This window comes from Seriola aureovittata, chromosome 16, assembly GCF_021018895.1.
Source record: "Seriola aureovittata isolate HTS-2021-v1 ecotype China chromosome 16, ASM2101889v1, whole genome shotgun sequence".
NCBI lineage: Eukaryota > Metazoa > Chordata > Actinopteri > Carangiformes > Carangidae > Seriola > Seriola aureovittata.
This window is the reverse complement of record NC_079379.1, coordinates 13,310,971-13,329,931: the sequence shown is the minus strand read 5'-3', so window position 1 is coordinate 13,329,931 and position 18,961 is coordinate 13,310,971. Positions and strand designations below refer to the sequence as shown.

At 38.8% G+C, this 18,961-nt stretch overlaps 3 protein-coding genes across 4 annotated transcripts; all 3 read left to right on the top strand.

Annotated features, from left to right (window-relative positions):
* Nucleotides 1-274: 274 nt before the first annotated feature.
* On the top strand, nt 275-5,170 carry LOC130184212 (nuclear transport factor 2-like). The gene is made up of 5 exons (XM_056400083.1): nt 275-381; nt 2,255-2,375; nt 2,549-2,620; nt 2,880-2,978; nt 4,870-5,170. Exons 2-5 carry the CDS (start codon nt 2,271-2,273, stop codon nt 4,984-4,986), a joined length of 393 nt encoding a protein of 130 aa, XP_056256058.1. The 5' UTR covers nt 275-381; nt 2,255-2,270; the 3' UTR covers nt 4,987-5,170.
* A 139-nt stretch (nt 5,171-5,309) lies between these two features.
* Nucleotides 5,310-10,210, top strand: rrm2b (ribonucleotide reductase M2 b). Its single transcript, XM_056400080.1, has 9 exons — nt 5,310-5,469; nt 6,090-6,254; nt 6,495-6,611; nt 7,065-7,198; nt 7,708-7,802; nt 7,927-8,060; nt 8,944-9,048; nt 9,306-9,419; nt 9,653-10,210. Exons 1-9 carry the CDS (start codon nt 5,416-5,418, stop codon nt 9,803-9,805), a joined length of 1,071 nt encoding a protein of 356 aa, XP_056256055.1. The 5' UTR covers nt 5,310-5,415; the 3' UTR covers nt 9,806-10,210.
* Nucleotides 10,211-10,333: 123 nt separating this feature from the next.
* Nucleotides 10,334-18,265, top strand: mtdha (metadherin a). Of its 2 annotated transcripts, none has more exons than XM_056400078.1 (12): nt 10,334-10,824; nt 11,675-11,773; nt 12,045-12,156; nt 12,435-12,602; nt 12,855-12,905; nt 13,118-13,291; nt 14,252-14,329; nt 14,438-14,509; nt 14,637-14,764; nt 15,018-15,128; nt 15,244-15,343; nt 15,581-18,265. In XM_056400078.1, exons 1-12 carry the CDS (start codon nt 10,477-10,479, stop codon nt 15,646-15,648), a joined length of 1,509 nt encoding a protein of 502 aa, XP_056256053.1. In that variant the 5' UTR covers nt 10,334-10,476; the 3' UTR covers nt 15,649-18,265. The 2 variants fall into 2 exon arrangements, with proteins under 2 accessions (XP_056256053.1, XP_056256052.1); XM_056400077.1 differs by having other exon boundaries at nt 14,249-14,329.
* Nucleotides 18,266-18,961: the final 696 nt, after the last annotated feature.

The following is an 18,961-nucleotide window of genomic DNA, read 5'->3' as shown; positions in this document are numbered from 1 at the left end:
AAAGGTTGCCACTTGTCTATCGACCTTAAAATGTATTGAGATTTGTAGCCCTGAATTGAGTTTTTCAGACAGCCTTTCCCCAGAGTGTGTATATAAGTCCCGCATCCTCTACTATGACTGACGTTCATACCGACCATCTCTAACGGGATATTGCCCTTGTTGGAAATAGGCCTAATACCTTAGATGTGGTACCTAGTCGTGGAGAAAGAGGTCCTGACAGGCCAAACTCAGGGCAAATATTACATTTCAGAAATGTGGGTCCTCATTGGTCAGCTTGCAAGCGACGTCATAAGTTGGTCATAACTCGGAGGAAGCGGGAACACCATAAGCCCCGGTCTGATTGAATTTGTGTCCACGCTGGCTGGCCTGCTGCCTGAAAAAGTAAGCTAAAACTTGCAACACGATAAAGTAGGCCTACTCTTTTTTTAGTTTAACGCTTTTCAAAGGTGATAACTTACCTAGTTGTAGTAGCACGGCTTTATTCAGGCAAGTACAAGGAAAATTAATAAAACGGTTCCGGAAGAAAGGCAGTCTGTGTGCTAACGGCAAAGTTAGCCGTAAGTTAAGTTCATTTATGGCGATGGTTCCCGGCGTTGAACAGTTGTTGGACCGCCGGTAGTAACTTTTGATGGAGCTTTCTGTACCGAGCTCCCATTTATACGATAATAGATTGCTATGACTCGGGCCAATTGCAGAAAATAACATTGGAAACTCATTGCATGACTAGTGATAGTTTCAGAATACAAATGTATCAATACAAGCTAGTATTTCTGTTTTGGTCTTTGGCGTAATCCCCATCAGAAGGAATAAAACTAGGGATGCAGCGAACTATTATTTTCATTATTATTAATCGATTTATTTATAAAAATGTCCTAAAATAGTGTAATGTACCCACTGTAATTTTCAGAAGTCAAAGCTTACGTATTCAGTGGTTGTATTAGTCATTATACAGTCCAAAACACAAAAAATGTTCAGCTTATGATCAGAAATGACAAAGAAACGCTCCACATTATTGCATTTGAGTAACTTCAACCAGCGAATGTTTGGAATTTTTGGTTCAAAAATGATTGAAATGATCGATGATGACTGAGGATTGATCGATCAATTGACTAATCATTGCAGCGCTAAATAAAACCCTGAAGACATACAGCCAGTCCAGATAGTGGCAGCTAGCTGTGGCACTTCCTGTGGCAATCTCAGCTGCCACTGACTTGCCATGTTCTGGCCAACGGGGCGAAATAAGTAAAACATTAGTTTAATAATTATACAGTTGCCACATGTGAGTAACGGTATTTTAGAGGTGCTGAGGGAAGATGGGAGACTACACCTCGATCTTGTGCAGGATAGTTAAAATTCTTCTCACCTTAAGTGGGGCTGTGTGGATTACAGTGCCTGTACTGTGTGGTTTGACAGGTAAGTGTGGTAAGGTAAATTGCCGTGCCTCCACTAGAGGGTGATAGCGTGCCGTGGTCGAGTGGTCTACCTTAAAATGGGAGTATAGACCTGTGCCTAACTTTGTGTTGGGGTTATCACTGTTTAGTAGGATCTTTAAGGTGTCCTGGTGGGACGTGGTAGTTATGTTATTGTAAACTTCCTCCCTTTTTAAGAATTTAATTTTACAGAAATAAAGATATTGTATTTTCTGTATCTGCATGTTGTGGTTAGTTGACAGTTGTTACTCAAAACCCACATTTATTGCTGTATAGCCTATATATGAAAAGCTTTTCTCCACAGCAGTTGCATCTGTAAGAAGAACCCGATCATATGAAGCTTGATCTTCATCATTGCAGCTGTTGTATACTGCAGATGACCAATCACACACTGAATGACTGACTTTCTGTCTGTCTGACAATAGAAAAATAGAGTTGAATTGTAATTGTAGGTGTGTAAAGCCAGATACTGAATAAATTTATACAATATAAACATTAAAAACAGTATTAAATAAAAAATAGGAGTAAAAATAGACGAGAAGTTGCTGTGGTTTCTCCTTCCACACACTATGAAACACTTATAAAATAAAATTACACACATGTGGCAACTATATAACTAAAATATTGTTATACTGAGCTTGCCCCATCGGCAAGAGTATATAGCATATATATACACACAGCATTTATGTTAAGTTACAGGAGCGACTAGGGTGCTACAAAATCTTGTGTTAGAGAATGAGTACATCAGTATGACTTCACTGAACAGTGTATAGTCTACCACAACTCTGACTGCCAGCTAATGATGAGACTCTTTTCTCTTTCAGATCCAAAGCTTCACACATGGCTTGTGAGAAAGAAATATGGCAAAAGATTGGAGAGGGCTTTGTGCAAGAATATTACAACCAGTTTGACAATACCAATAGGATGGGACTGGGTAACCTTTATGTACGTTTGTTCACTGTCCATTTTAAGTTTGCTACAACATGACATTTCCTGCAAACCAAATTGCATCTCAGTAAACATTCATGTTACACTCAAGTTACTTTTGTAAATGTTACAATGTATGATTTTTAAAAATGTGTACATGTATGTAATGTAAACAAACTTCTTTTTCTTAGTCTGCTGATGCTTGTTTGACGTGGGAAGGATCACCTTTTCAAGGAAGAGAAGCCATTACAGGCAAACTAGCAGTAAGTATCTCTTCTTACCATGGTTGATATTAATCACAATCCACAAAGAAACTGTGGAATTGTAGGCTTCCGGTTCAAGCTGCTTTTTGTGTTCATTGTGCCTTAAGTGCCTGCATTTGTTCACACGTTTCAACAGATAGTATTGTCTCACTTTTCTGCATTGAACACTGTCCCACCTTTTTTTAGTATTAATAGCAAATCATTATGGTTGCTGGATGTTGCTGTATATTCCAATAATAATTTTATTTCCAATCCACAGAACTTGCCTTTCAAGCGTATTAAGCACATTATCACAGAACAAGACTTCCAACCCACGATAGATAGCTGTATCCTCATCATGGTGTTTGGACAGTTGCAGGTAAGCTGGTAGATTTTAGTTAACAGGCTTGGGTCTGCACTTTCCACAGATGTACAGTTGAGGGCAGAAGTTTCCATACACTTTGCACAATTCCTGATATTTAATCCTAATAAACATTTGTTGTATTCATTCTAAGAATGTAAAATGTCAGAATAATAGTAGATAGAATGATTTAGTTAGCTTTTATTTCTTTCATCCCATTCCCAGTGTGTCAGAAGTTTACATACACTTTGTTAGTATTTTGTAACATTGCCTTTAAATTGTGTAAGTTGGGTCAAATGTTCCAGGTAGGCTTCCACAAGCTCCTCATAATAAATTGCTGGAATCTTGGCCCGTTTCTCGTGATAGGACTGGTGTAACTAGGTCTCCTTGGTTTACACGCCTTTTCAGTTCTGTGCACAGAATTTCAATTGAAGTCAGGGCTTTGTGATGGCCACTCCAAAACCTTGACTTTGTTGTCCTTGAGCCATTTTGCTACAACTTTGGAAGTAAGCTTGGGGTCATTGTCCATTTGGAAGACCCATTTGCGACCAAGCTTCAACTTCCTGGCTGATGTCTTGAGATGTTGCTTCAATATGTCCCCATAATTTTCTTTATTCATAATGCCATCTGTTTTGTGAAGTGCCCCAGTCTCTCCTGCAGCCAAGCACCCTCACAACATGATGCTGCCACCCCCATGCTTCACAGTTGGGATGGTTTTCTTCTGCTTGCGAGCCTCACCCTTTTTTGCCAAATATAGGAGGGTCATTATGGTCGAACAGTTCAATTTTGTTTCATCAGACCACAGGACATTTCCCCAGAAACTAAGATCTTTGTGCACCTGTGTACAGTTACTAACTGCTGCTTTTTTATGGCAGTTTTCGAGCAGTGGTTTCCTCCTTGGTGAGCAGCCTTTCTGGTTATGTCGATATAGGACGTTTTATTGTGGCTATAGATACTTTTGTAGCAGAATCCTCAAGCATCTTCACAAGGTTCATTGCTCTTTGCACTTTTTGCACCAAAATAAGTTCATCTCTTATGTCTCCTTCTTGACTGGTATGACACCTGCATGGTGTTTATACTTGCTTACTATTTTTTGCACAGATAAATATGGTACCTTCAGGCATTTGGTAACTGCTCCCAAGGATGAACCAGACTTTCGAAGGTTCACAGTTTTTTTTTTTCTGACATCTTGGCTGATTCCTTTTGATTTTCCCATGATGCCATGTACAGAGGCACTTAGTTTGGAGGTTGACCTTAAAATACTTTGACAGGTACACCTCCAATGAACTCATTATGTCAATTAACCTATCATAAGCTAAAGGCATGATGTCACTCTGGAATTTTCCAAGGTGTTTATAGGCACAGTCAACTTAGTGAGTTTAAACTTCTGATACACCAGAATTGTGATACAATGAATTAGAAGTGACACAATCTGTAAACAATTGTTGGAAAACTTACTTGTCATGCACAAAATAGATGCACTTACCAACTTGCCAAAACTATAGCTTGATAACATGAAATCTTTGGAGTGGTTAAAAATAAAGTTTTAATGACTTCAACCTAAGTGCATGTACATTTCTGACTTCAACTGCACAACCTTTATATATGTGCTGCAGTGCAGGACAACCTGGCTTGGTATTCTTTTTTTTTTCTTTACTCATTATTTATAGATCATCCTGTACACCTGCTTCATTTGATTGTCACTGCTAAGTATCTCAAAACAATTTTGTAGCATAGATTTCAAAATAGAGCAAAGCTTTTTATTTTATACACCACTCTCCCTTGTCCTCCTTGACAATCTGATTGCCTTTGTTTTATTGCAGATATTGCATGTAAGGGAAACATTTCTGCCTTAGTTAACATCACAGTTTGTTTTCTCATCATTGTGCTCAAACATTTTCTGCAACAGGTCGATGATGATCCACCAATGGCCTTCCATCAAGTGTTTATGCTGAAGAACCAAAACTGTGCATGGGCTTGCACAAACGATGTGTTCCGGTTGGGGATACATAACATACCAGTGTAGCAATCTGGATTTGTTGGCTCACACACATTGAGATCCACTTCTGAATTCATGCTGGGGTCATCATTGAAAACGCAAGGCATTATATGCAAAATTCCTCAATGTTGGCAATACATGTGTAAGCATGCTGTTAGTAGAGAAATGCCAAACTACATTCCTGTCCAATAAAAGAATTTATTAGTCTGAATTATTGTAATTGTGTTCTCTTGATCTGACAAATACGTATTTTCCCCATGACTAAAACTGCATTTTCTTGTAATTTTGTCATGCACCATGAGGTTTTTGTGGTTTCATACATGATCGCTAGAGGCGCAGCGCCTGATCTGTGGGTGTCAGTTTAAATGGTCCAACCAACAAAGCCTCAGCTGCTGTTACGTGAAGTCATGGCACTGAGTAGGAGCTAGAAGAACCAAATTAAATACTCTGAATGACATGGAAATGGATCTGGTGAATATAAGTCCTCCGTCGGATGACCTGAAACAATCGGTAAGCAGTTTTCAATGCAGCTCGCTACTGCGCTTAATTCATATAGGGAAACGTAAAATAATGATAAAGAGCGTACTTGTGTAACTGTCAGATCTGTTGCCTGTGTGTTAACGTGGTCTGACAAACCACATGGCTGACTCAAGTTTAGCCTCGCTTTGTCAAAGTACAGCGCATTTATGGCTTATGGTTTATGGCTAACGTAATATTAAATCGAGCCTCGTCTGGTAATGTTGGCTAACTCAGTGACGTGATGGCGACGTCGGATACAACACAACCGTCGACTACGCTCGGGCCTTAACGTTCAAGACTTTTGGTAACAAGACAAAAACGTTCAATGTGAAGACTTATACAAATCCCATATTAAACGTGAAGGTTATATGTCCATTGTTATGGTTGTTACGAGTTATGTACTAATGCGCATGCGCAGTGGCATCTTTTGTAATTAAAGGTACATGTCGTAAAACAAGCTGTCTACAGTTGACAATTAGTACTGAGGGGTTGTACCCACTGAACCCCAGTTTAGCAATTAAAAAACAAATCAGGAAAATACAGAACTAAATGTGAGGTGAAAATATGTGTGTTTACTTCCTGTTTACTTACTGGGCTCTGGCTCTTTATAGAATGGCATCAAAGATAAAGATCCAGACTGCCGAAATGGTTCAGAGACAGAGGATGAACCTTTGCTCAGAGAAAACCCCAGACGGTTTGTCATCTTTCCCATCCAGTACCCCGACATCTGGAAGATGTACAAGCAGGCGCAGGCCTCTTTCTGGACAGTGGAGGAGGTGGGTATTGCTATTTTGGTATTTCTGACTGCCTTAAGGGGAAAATACTAAAAATAAAAACAACTTTTCAATTACTGAGTAATTTTTTTTCATATCAATTTCCACACAGATTTACATGTTGCCACCGCGTACAATATACATACATACATACATTTAATGTCTACCACAGCTTTTCATCATTGGAAAAATTGGAACAATCTAGGAGATGGACAGATTTACTGCTCATATTGTGTCTTTCAGGTTGATCTTTCCAAAGACCTGCCACACTGGGACAGATTGAAACCTGAAGAGAAACACTTCATCTCCCATGTCCTTGCATTCTTTGCTGCCAGTGACGGTATCGTCAACGAGAACTTGGTGAGAGAGATACCACAGGGATGTCACTCAGCTGTTTTGTGGGTTGTACACCTCTAAAGAGACAACAAGATGTAACATTTCTTTCTATAGACCCACCACAAGTGCTCATAGATTCAGAGCATGGCAGTTAAATGTATTGGCAGCCAAGTTAAGATAGAACCTAATGAGCCTAGCTTGGTTTTTCTTCCATAGTCACTTGTAAATTTTTCTAGCCACTGCCAAAATGAACTGCTTTTGAACCTAATAGTTCATGGTACATGCTGTGTTTGATAGCATAAACACTGTAAATGGCCACCTGACTGGAACATGGTTTACTCAATCAACTGTTTGTGACATACACCATCAAGAATGACCCACTAAAGTCAGATTAAGTTTAAATTTTGAATTGAAATTATATTTTTGCATACATAAAGTGTCATGGTAATATTTTTGAATTTGTGTTTCAACTAACAGGTGCAGAGGTTCAGCCAGGAGGTGCAGGTCCCTGAAGCACGTTCCTTCTACAGCTTCCAGATTCTCATAGAGACTGTTCACTCAGAGATGTACAGCATGCTCATCAACACTTACATTAGGGATCTGAAGGAAAGGTCAGTTTCTTATTGGTCTAGTCTTTTCTTATGGTGGCTCAGTGGTTCTGTCTAATTTTTTGATTCTCCCTGTACATAAAATTTTCTGAAGATTCAAAACAAACTGTAAGATCTGCACCTGTTCGTCACAGGAAATATCTACAACACTTTGTGGTGATGTCTGTTGCATTCCCAGCTGGTGCAGCTTTGATGTCCCTACAGACTAGGAAGACAACACTTTCATGCTTAAACAAGCTATTTACTATGTCTATAAAAAGTATATGGACATTATTTTTTATTGTTCTACATCATGCATCTTTGTTCCTTCATTTTATCCCGCACATTCAGAGGTTCTGCCATAGATTATGTTTTTATAAAAAAGTAAGTGCCTCAAATATGATTCATTATTGTTTATGAGTCAAACAAAAAAACAACCAAGGGAGTGAATAGTTTTCGTAGGCACTGTCTTTGTTATGTATGTTTTGAACTAGTAATGTTGAATGTTTTTTAATAAATTGCATGTGTTTTAGGGACTATTTGTTTAACGCCATTCAGACTATGCCTTGTGTGAAACGAAAAGCAGACTGGGCCATACAGTGGATAAATGACAGCAAAGCCTCATTTGGTAAGTACAACATGCCATTAAAATCATCATATCATAGATTGAACATAATGAACAACTCTTGCCCAGATGAGCTTCCTTTTACTGGGGGTTAATAGTAGTTTTGACATTGACTTTCTGCCTTCAGGGGAGCGGATTGTGGCTTTTGCAGCTGTGGAAGGAATCTTCTTCTCTGGCTCATTCGCTGCCATCTATTGGCTCAAGAAGAGAGGCCTGATGCCCGGGCTTACCTACTCCAATGAGCTGATAAGCAGGGATGAGGTGAGAGGAATTCACAACTAAACTGAACTGAAAAGTCCACTTAACTTTGAGGACAGACAGACAGACAGACAGACAGATAGATAGATAGATACTTTATTTATCCCCTAGGGGAAATTCATGTGCCCGTTAGCTCATTGTTGATAATAATAATAATAAAACAGTTAACAATAAATGAACAATATTAATTAGATTAGTCCACTTCCTTTGGCTGAGGTGTTGTATAGCCTGATGGCAGTGGGAACAAAGGATCTCCTGAACCTCTCTGTTCTGCAGCGCAGTGAGATGAGACGTTTGCTTCTGTAGCTGCTTCTCTGTCCTGCCAGAATGTATATTATTCTATATATATTTAATATATATATATATATATATATATATATATATATATAATATATAAAATATATAAAAAATAATGTAACAAGGAATGTTTGATCTCAGGCTACACAATACACATTACTCAATGCAGGTGTGGAATTTAGGTTATTGTTGATAATACTTTCCAAATTACATTTTAAGTTGAACATGACATCTTGCAGTACATAAAATAAAACGTGGAAATCTTGTCACTTGGCAGAACTTTAATCTTTGACAACTTTGTGTTACACACCTGTTGAGGTTTGGCAGTGCATGTTTTTCCTGTTTATTTCAGGTCACTCAGCTACTTATATTGCTACCATAGTGTCTGCATTTACCACTCCTATAATGTGATTGCTGGCTTGTTCAGCTTTTCCTTCCACACTTTGCTATTTAAAGTTTTTCACAGTAGCTAAGGTGCTCTAGGGTCAGTTTGGGTAGTAAATATGGTCACAGTATGAAAACAGTTAAAGGTTGATCTTCCCCGTTTCAGTATCAACTATCCTCACATGTATATTGATGTGTCTCCTAGGGCCTGCACTGTAACTTCGCCTGCCTGCTGTACAGCTACTTGATGAAAAAGCCATCAGAGGACAGAGTGAAGGACATCATCACAAAAGCTGTTAGCATTGAGCAGGTCAGCTAGTGTTGGAGGATTTATGCTTTATTATTATTTATTATCCAACCCACACTACCACATTAGAAATTTTAGCATGCAGTATATCTATGTTTGTTGTTCACTGTCTAGTTTGTCTCTATGGAAAGGTATTGCAATAAACCAGCAAGTGTTTGACAGTATATTCTCCTTTGATGTACTTGCTGATTTTGAAAGAAAACAATCTTGATAGTACATACATTTCTGTAAATAAATAAACATCCTGTTTGGTGTTGCAGGAGTTTCTGACAGAGGCCTTGCCAGTGGATCTCATTGGAATCAACTGTTGTCTGATGAAACACTACATCGAGTTTGTGGCTGACCGTCTTCTCACTGACCTCGGACTGGCTAAAGTAATTCTATTTAAATTTGAATTAAATGGAAGCCAGGTGGTCATTTCTCATTTAATTTCTTTATATTATGGTAGCTATGCTGTTGAAGAAGTGGATTCCCCAATGCCTTTGTCTAGAAGCCATATTCCCTGCAAAAAAGTTTTTAACATAAAATTTACAGATTATTTCACTAATGATTTTTGGTTAACTGTTTGTAATAGCGTGGGAAAACTTATTTCTTTCTCTTTTTCAAGGTTTACCAAGCAGAGAACCCATTCGACTTCATGGAGTCCATTTCCCTAGAGGGGAAAACAAACTTCTTTGAGAAACGAGTGGCGGAGTATCAGAGATTTGGAGTTATGTCGAGCATGACAGACTGTGAATTCACACTGGATGCAGACTTCTGAAACAGAGATCACTGTTACCATTGACCTATTTATTTTTATTTTTCTTCTATGTAGTAGTTGGCAAAGAAAACCTCATCATGTTACAGCTACATTTGGCTGAGGAATGGGAAATACACCTCAAGTGAATTAGCAGCCAGTATAGTTTGCAAAGTGGAATAAGGTGAATGTTAAAGGCCAATTTTGACCTGGAAACAGTTCAGAACAGGCATTTTTAGTTAAGCATAAATAATGAGCGAGGTTACAAGGAACAACTGTTTCATACCTTATCTGACACTTAAAGGTGATAAATATATGTATACATAATATTTTATTGAGTTTAGAGGTCTGGGTACTGGATTCTATGGTGAACTGTTTTAGCATTTTGTCATTTTTAAAAGGTACAATAAAATGTTTTGTAAAATGAAAGTAATTTCTTTGTCGTCATTACCGGCCGTTTTTAAATGGTGGTGAGTAATTGTTTAACTATATTATTTAGGTATTGCCAAATCCCTGAATCTATCTCATATTATTTGACTTCCTAACGACCAGAATAAAACAATATTTATATACATCTAATTGTAGTTTTCCTGAGATTTCTCCAGCAACCAGATTAGATTAGCCACTCCTCCGTTAGCATACGGATGCAGGCAATGATAGCTAACAGCTAGCTAGTGTTTTCGCAATTTCGAAAGATGGCTGGGGACTTGGAAGGTTTTGCGCTGGAAAAAGCCGAACTGTTTTCCAGCCGTTTGAAGGAGCTCCTGTCCGCGGGGCAAGGGTATGTTCGGGCTCAGTTCGGGGTGGATTTGGGGCTGAAGCCCGAGCTGTACCCGACGTGGGTCATCCTGTCCACGGCCGCGGTGGGTCTGCTGCTGCTACTCTGTCTGTCCTGGGTCGCCGTCTGCGGCGGTCTGCTCGTTGGGAAAAAGCGAGGATCCCCGCTCACCCAAAGCAGCGGTGAACCTAACAAGGCCAATCTTGTCAAAACTACGAAACCAGAAGAGCAGAAGAAGAGGAACAAAAAGAAAACGCTTGAAAAGGTACCGCAGTCTGCGTTAACGGACGGTAGAGTCACAGTGGTACAATCAAAATAAGTGCATCTATTCAGTCGTGCCCAGAAACAACTGACGCTGAACAAAAGTGTTTACTCAGTTAGCTCAATTTATACATTTATCCCCACTGGCATTTCATCAGAAAGAGCCGTCAAGTCCAACGTTTACGTTTGTTAACCGTCTAACTTGGTAATCTCACACACCTTGAATTCTTATAAGTGTCACAAGACGCTTTGTTTAAACACTATAAATTAAGCTATCTAAAGACAATACTGTGAGTCACTTACAATTACAAAAATAAAGAAAAGACTAAAGATAAAATGAATAGCAGCGTCTTGATTAGAAAGGTATGCTAACTAGCTGCCAACTGACAAGCCACAAACGATAGTTGACGTAAACAAGTAAAACAAGATGGAGCACTGTCTAGCTCCGATTAGTAAACTGTTGATAGCGTGAAAATGGCAAGGTTTTCTCTCATGTGTGAACAGGGTTATCTGAGTTTTAAAAAACTGTCTGTATTTTTAATATTTCAGAAGCTTAAGTTCAGGACTACGTGAGCTATTCAATCCACAGCCAAACGTCTTTGGAGTCAGGTGTCATCAAGGTTATCGACCACCACATGGATCCTGTCTTTAGTAGTTTTAGAAATATAACGTTAAGTTGATGTTTACTTAAAAACTTAAAAGCTTTTGTTTATGTTGCAGTTGAAAGGTATGTTTGTGAAGTATACAGCAAAGTCGGATACAGTCAGTGTAAAAATCTTGAAATGAAAGGTTAGCAGCATGACTGGTTTCAAAGACATCATGCTGTTTTTCTGCTGTCTGTCTTCCTCCCCCAGAAAACTCAGTCCAATGGGCAACCAGTGACTGTTGCTCAGGAGGAAGTTAAAGTGACTCCTGTGGTTTCCAAGCCTTCCTCTGACATCAAAACCGAGAAGGTATGTTTGAGCTTCTGCTGCCAAAATTAAGGGGAAAACTATTAGAGGGTGGGTGTTTGAGGGCAAGACAGCCATTAGTTTTATACAATCTCATGAGACAGTTTCGTTATTGATGAAATGATACTGAAGCCTTACTGTCACTGCTGGTCACATTTTCCAGTATGTATAAGGCTTCAATGTACACCAAAGTTATATGATTGTCATTAATATATACTTTTATTATTATCCCATCCTTTAATTTTGTGTAACTTTTATTTCTCTCTGTCCACAGGTCCATGGGGTACAGGCCCCAGTGCAAGTGAAAAAGAACAAAAAGAAAACCAAGACAGATGTGAAACCAGTCCAACATGTGACTACAAATGACACGAAGGAACCTGATGATGGTCTGTTGTAGGGGAAATTTCATAACTTCTCATTTTAAAACTGACAGTTTAGTCAATCAGTGCATACCCCTCATGTGTCAAGTATTTACAACATACTTGACTTCTTGAGTTTCGTTTAGCCTGAATTGATAGAAGTACCATTCAATTTTCCCTGTCTTGGTTGAATAATCAACCTCAGTGCATCCACTCCTTCAACCTTAAAATACATAGTTATCATTACCTTGTGCACACCAAGACACCTAACCAATTGTAGTTGGGGTTTTTTTTGTGTCTACCAGGTGCATGGGAGACCAAAGTCAGTAACCGAGAGAAGAGGCAGCAGCGCAGAAAGGACAAGGGCCCTGAGGACTCTGGTAGTTCAGGGGGTGTGGAGACCCCCAAAACCCATGTGATAGCACCTGTAGCCACAGCACCTACCAACACCAAGAAGAACAGAGGAAGCCATGGTATTTATCTAACATCTAAGGAATGACATTAAATTTAGATGTTAGAATATAGGGATTTTGTGTCATATACATGGCAGGAGTAGTAATCAAAAGGTTGGGCCTATCATTAAAATGTGATGGAAATTTAGTTTTATTTACTGTACTGAATGTACTGTCTTGTCGGGAGCCATTCACTCATACTCAAAAACTAGAATGATCTAATAATGTTGAGATTTACTGAAGCATAGTTTTTCTCCCTTCCCTTTGTTTTAGAGTCACTGCCTTCAAGAACCACCGGAAAGGGGGATGTTGCCAGTGGAGCTGGTAAAGACTGAGTGTGACTGAGAAAACTTTGTATTAATTCCCATTTCCCTGAATGCCTTTTTTATTTTCACAAGTAAATATTTGATAAGGTCTTAAAGTGATTTTTAAATCAATGACATTGGTCTGAACCCTGATATATGATTTAATTTGATTAAAATCTGCTTGCCTAAAGGTTGTTGACTCTCTGTCTTCCTGTACGTCTGCTTCCTCAGTGTCCTCCAGCTGGAGAGAGGAGCCTTCAGTCAACGGTGTAGGATGGACTGACATTTCCAGGAAGCTCTCAGGTCAGAGAGGTGCTATGGAGGGAACCAAGTGGAGTAACGTGTCCACAGCTCCACATTACAGGGTCGCAGCCGAGCCCCAGCGCTGGACACAGGAGACGCAAGGTACCATATTGGCAGACCTTTTTCTGCACCACAAATATAAACAGTAATAGCAAAAACAGCAGCAGGGTATAACACAGCAAAGTCAAACATACATTAGGACAGTGAGATTTTTCATTGTTTTGGCTCTAATCAGCATGTTGGACTTGAAATGAAACAACGACTATGAAGTTAAAGTGCAGCTGTAAAGAAGTTTGGAAGAAGTTGCATCCACCTCAGGTGAACAGTGTAGTATTCATAGTCCATTTTATCCTCGGGTGGCTGATTAGTTCCAGTTCTAACCCAAAGGAGTTTTAAGGAGTTTTTTCGATTTAAAACTCCTTTAGGATACTATGACCTGGACAAATGAGAATATGCACAGGCTCCCAGTTCTAACTATATTTAAATTTAACAATGTGATCAGATCTTTCAGCATGCTGTATCATTTGTGTCTGTACTGCTATTTCAATATTCAGTTACTAAGTGAAAACAGGCTACGGTAACAACATTTCAAAGCTGCCGTTTGGACTGCTGAAATTTAAAAAAAGGGAAAGAAAATCAGATTCTTCAGTTTACATTCACTGAGATCATAGTTATTTACAAGACCCTGTCCAACTGAGCCATCTGCTGGCTTGAAGTGGTATTGCAAGAAAAATGAGGATTGATAAGGAGTGGAAGTTATAATGATGTGTTGTTAAAACTTGAGCTGATATGTTATAAGTGGCTGTGCTAGCATGTGGTGAAACAATTAAATGATTATATCAACTGTTCAACAAAGACACCCTAAATATTCATTCTCTATATAACATTTTATAAGGTGACACACCCTGAGGGGTTATTAAAACCAAATTAAGACTTCATGTTGATTGTGATTCAATCAGTTTTGATGTCTCTGGAGGTGTATTCTCAATCGTAAATTATTGCCAGAACAGTATTCCAACTATATTTGTGTAAATCCATGTTTCTGTGTACCCTCGTCAGCAGCATGGAGTGGCATTGATGGTCGGATAAAGACTGAACTCAACCCTGTGTCTTTCTCTATGCGGAGACTAAACACCACAGGTTGATATTTTGTTTAACTGCCAGCTTTATCACCTCATCAATTGTTTTTTTCTATTTTCAGTCATTTCTGTCAGTTTAGTTTATTTACCTCCCTTCTGTCTCTCATAGAGCCAATATCAAATTCTGTTGAGCTGCAGTGGGCAAGCCACCGAGATGCTGACGATGAATGGTCTGGATTCAGTAAGTGTTTCAGCAACGCATCCTACATCCCACACCCTCCTCAACAGTTGCTGTTTGTTCAAAAACGAAGGAACAGCATTTAAGATTTTTCTGTATCTTGACTTCCATCCTGATGTGAATTTTTCAGATGGGATGGCAGCAGCGGATCCCAGCTCTGACTGGAATGCCCCAGCAGAGCACTGGGGAAACTATGAAGAGCCTCCTGTGTCCTTGACACCAGCCCCTCCGCTGAAGCAACAGCCACCCCCCAACAAGGTCTTTCTCAATCCTCAGGGCCTCCACACTGCTATTTGTACTTTATTCTTCTCATGAACCCCCCTTATCCAGGACCTGAGAGTCTTAATGAAATGTGGAATAGGCTTTAGTAATTCTGTATTTTGAGTGTTAATCCCGAAAGCACCCTTTGATTGCTTTCTGTCATGATCATTCACCATGACAGAAAGCAATCAAGAGAACTTAGTGATCTCAATTTTTAATTGAGATAATTTGAGTGTTTTTTTTATGGCAGGTATCAGAGGATGAGAAGGACACAGAGGATCCCTCTGGGGGAGCAGCCAAATCCAAGAAGAAGAGGAAAAAGAAGAAGAAAACAGAAGAGGAGGCTGCATCCGAGCCTCAGGCAAGGAAGCAAAACATCAAACTGTCAGATTAATATCTTGCACAAAGGTATAAAACTATTGTGTTGTCGGCATTTTCTCTGTTTTGTCAATGTCCTTGTGTTTGTTTGATTGTAGGTGGTGAGCGCTGCACCCCTGGTCAATGCAGGGCCCAAACCCCAAGAGCTTCCAGTGATGGCCTCCAAAAAACTGAATCCCAGCATATCCTCCTCTCAGAGTAGGTTTCAGAAGTTCTGACTCTGAATCTGTGTTTACTCACAGTTCAGAAAAAAGTCACTGACAGGAAGTAAATGTTCCAACCGAATAAAAACTACTCTTAACTGTCAATCTCTGTACTTTCCTATACATTTCTTTAAGGCTGAAGCTGTAATGTATGTTCCTATGTTCTGTAGGATTAAATGGAGATGCTTCTAAATACAACTTTTTTGATTTTTACTTTTTAATCTATTTGCAGAGAAGTCTGAGCAGACTGCGGAGCCTCCGAAACCCTCCCAGAAGAAAAAGGTCCGAAGAGAAACATGAAGTCACATCACAGGTCTAAACAAAGCATATGCAAATGATTGTTAAATGTGTCACATGCAATAATTACCAGGTACAGAGTTAGAGAGTCTGAGATACATGAACAGTTTGTTAGTTACCGAAACAAAAAGAAAACAAGCAGTGGATATCACCTGCTTGGCTAAATATAGAGATGAAATGTGGTCCTGTGGACTAAAATCTTAACTAATTTGCACTATTTGCTACACTGCAAAAAGAGTGGAGTTTCAGGAGCGGTAGACTTGCAGTGGAGGTACATGTTTATGTAATTATTTTTCAATGGCATCAAAGGTGTTTTTTTCTCCAAGAGTGTTCTTTATAATTGTGGAACAAAAAAAAAAACATAAATGCTTTTTCTTCTTCTTGATTTTTTTAGGAAAATTTAAGTTCCAATACAACAATACATTTTTACTCCCCAGAATGTTGCACTTTGTTTTGTTTTTCATGCTGCTGCCCGTAAATCAATTACTGAAATCTTTGAGAGCCAGCAGCATGTCAGTTCTGGTTTCAAATCCATATTAAAGGATTGGTTTGGATTTTTTTCAAGTTTATTTCAATACAACACTCTGATCCCGTACATATGTTAAAATTGCCTCTGTAATCATCTCTCCAGTTCATTCTGGCCATGAAGTGATAACATCATAGAGCAGCTAAGAGACAGGAGACAAAAATCCACACCTCTTGGTTTATGCACAAATGCATTCTAAAGTTCAGCCAAAGCTAATATGTGGCTTCAGCTAAGTTACTGTTTGCCAAATTGATTGATTTTTTTGCTGATCTGTGGCAGAGGAAAACGTCCTGGTGTTAGCATAAAGGTTTGTTGCCAGAACAAACCACAGGTAATAAACTTACATATGACTGCCAGGACAAAGGCTGATTTGATGACTCTTAGACTGCTGAAGCCTCCGATTAGTTGTGACTGAACTTTAGAATGCATTTTTGAACAGCACATACACTATGTATTTTGTAACCTATTTCTTAAAGTGTATGGGCTATACGAAGGTATTGCTACACAACTTGTATGAACGAGTCATTTTAACACTTCCAACATATGACATAAAAAGACTTGAAAAAAATCCAAACTTGACCTTTAAAGTAAGATTCCCTAACAGCGAATCTCTTCGAGTGCAGCTCTCTGTCTGTAGGCTCCTTTTTATGAGGAATGGCAGCTGTGCACAGGTTGAAATCCATCTCAGTCACTGTGGTGGGTTGTTTCACAGCAGGAAAAAAAAAAAAGTATCGTGGCCATAGAAACTTCTCAACACCTCCTACAGTGTAATCCACCTCTTCATTGTTTTGCGAAGGCTGCATATTTAGCCATATTTTGTTGAAACTATAATGAGAAATTGGAACAAACTGACAGCTGAAAAGCTACTGATTCATCAGTCGTGTATAAGGACAGATAATTTTCTCAATGATGACGCTAAATTTGAAATTTAGACGTAAAGGAGTTCCGTATTGACACTGGGACTGTTATGTAGAGAGCACAGTAACCTGATATCAACCACCAGGAGGCACTGTAAAGTGAAGAAAAGGAGTTGTGGGATTATTCCATAAATCAGTAGCACTATTGTGTCACTAATGTCCCTTTACTTTTATCATTCTGAGCGTGTCTATCTTTATCTGACTAGACTGTGCATTGATTTTTCTAGAGATTTAATGGTCCCTTCTGAACTCTTAATGATTTTTTAAGACGTTTTCTTCTGATTTTTGTGCTAGAAAAAGCCATGCCATATGTACAGATTGTAAGGGCTTTTTTCCAGTTCTGTGATTGCACTGTGCAAAAGGCTGTATTGATTTTTTTTTATGTCAAATGAATTGTTTTTTACTACCTTTCTGTGGAATGTGAAATCTGTAACTTTTTTGGTTTGTACCTGACTTCCAGGATCTTTAGTATGACGGGGAAAATGTTTTTTGATGTAAATTGAGAGTGAAAACATACATAGAGATATGATATGGAGCAGCTTTAATTCCACATCAAAGTTGGTTTCAAAGAAGACACACACACAAACACACAATTACACATATTAAAAGGAATTTAATTCCATTGCCTTAAATTGTAGATGTATAGCATTGCCGTCCTTTTTTATAGTTTCCATCTAATTGCAAGTTTTGATGTCAGAATAAATTTCATTGCATGACTTTGATAATAGTACTTGTGTACAAGAAATTAAACGAATGATCTCTTGCTTTAACTGTTAGTACTTGGTCCTGGAGTACCACTCAATGTGCATACTGTAATGGCTTTTTTTTTTTAAGGAGTCAAATTGCAGCTTTTCTGTGGGCATCCAATTAAGTGGACATTAACAGGAGTCTGTTGCTGGTAGGCAAAGAGCCTTAGTGCATCAGTGTTGATCAGCTGGTGGTGGTACATAATTGTTTGTTGGTAGATCTGATAGAACAACATGATATGTTGCTGTGGCTTCAGGCACCCTTTTTTTTTTTTGTTTAATTTTTACTGATTAAGATGATTCGATCAATGTATTTATAAACTTGTCTCTAGGAAATGGTTTTTGTGAATCATTTTGTCTATTGAGGAGATACAAATGATATTTCTATGTCTGTTTGTTAAAAATAAAATAAATAAATAAGAAATGCTTGATATCACCTTGTCATTAGGGTTTCAATTTTTAGTTTCAAGGGAAAGCTTTCTAAAACTGATTTGCATATTTTTGTTTTTCTTGAATCATGTTTTCATGCCTCACTAACCTTAAAATATGAATTAGAGACCAATTCTTTCATCAGAATTCCCCATAACCAGTACTGATAGTAAATGGTGCTTTCTCCCTGTCCACCGGCATGTTGATTTCACGTTTTCTGTCAAACTAATCCTGAATCTGTGATTAATTCAATGAGATTTCACTATATGCTATGGTGCAATCTGTGTCAGCAGGCCTGTGACAGGCTCCGGCTGCAGTGACCCTCCTGAGGCCAAACCACTGCCCCAGTCAATGTGGTGAGGCAGTCGCGTGGCACGCTTACAGCGCCTGACCTCCTTCGCCTCATCTCTCTCTCTCTCTCTCTCTCTCTCTCTCTATCCCTTATCTCTCAGTTCATTTCGGATTTACCAGTTTTTAATCTGTCACAATCTCTGACTCACTCTCCATTCACCTTCACTTCATAGAGATATCACGTTTGTTTGTTTTTTATTCACTAGCTGGAGGATTGTTTGCTTATCGTTTTTTTCTTCTTTGTGTGTATGAAAGGCAGATATATTAATTATGAAGGTCACTCTTTAATGGATGGCACTGTGGCTTGCTCAAAGCCCTGCTACAAAAATCACTTGCTAATGCTGTTT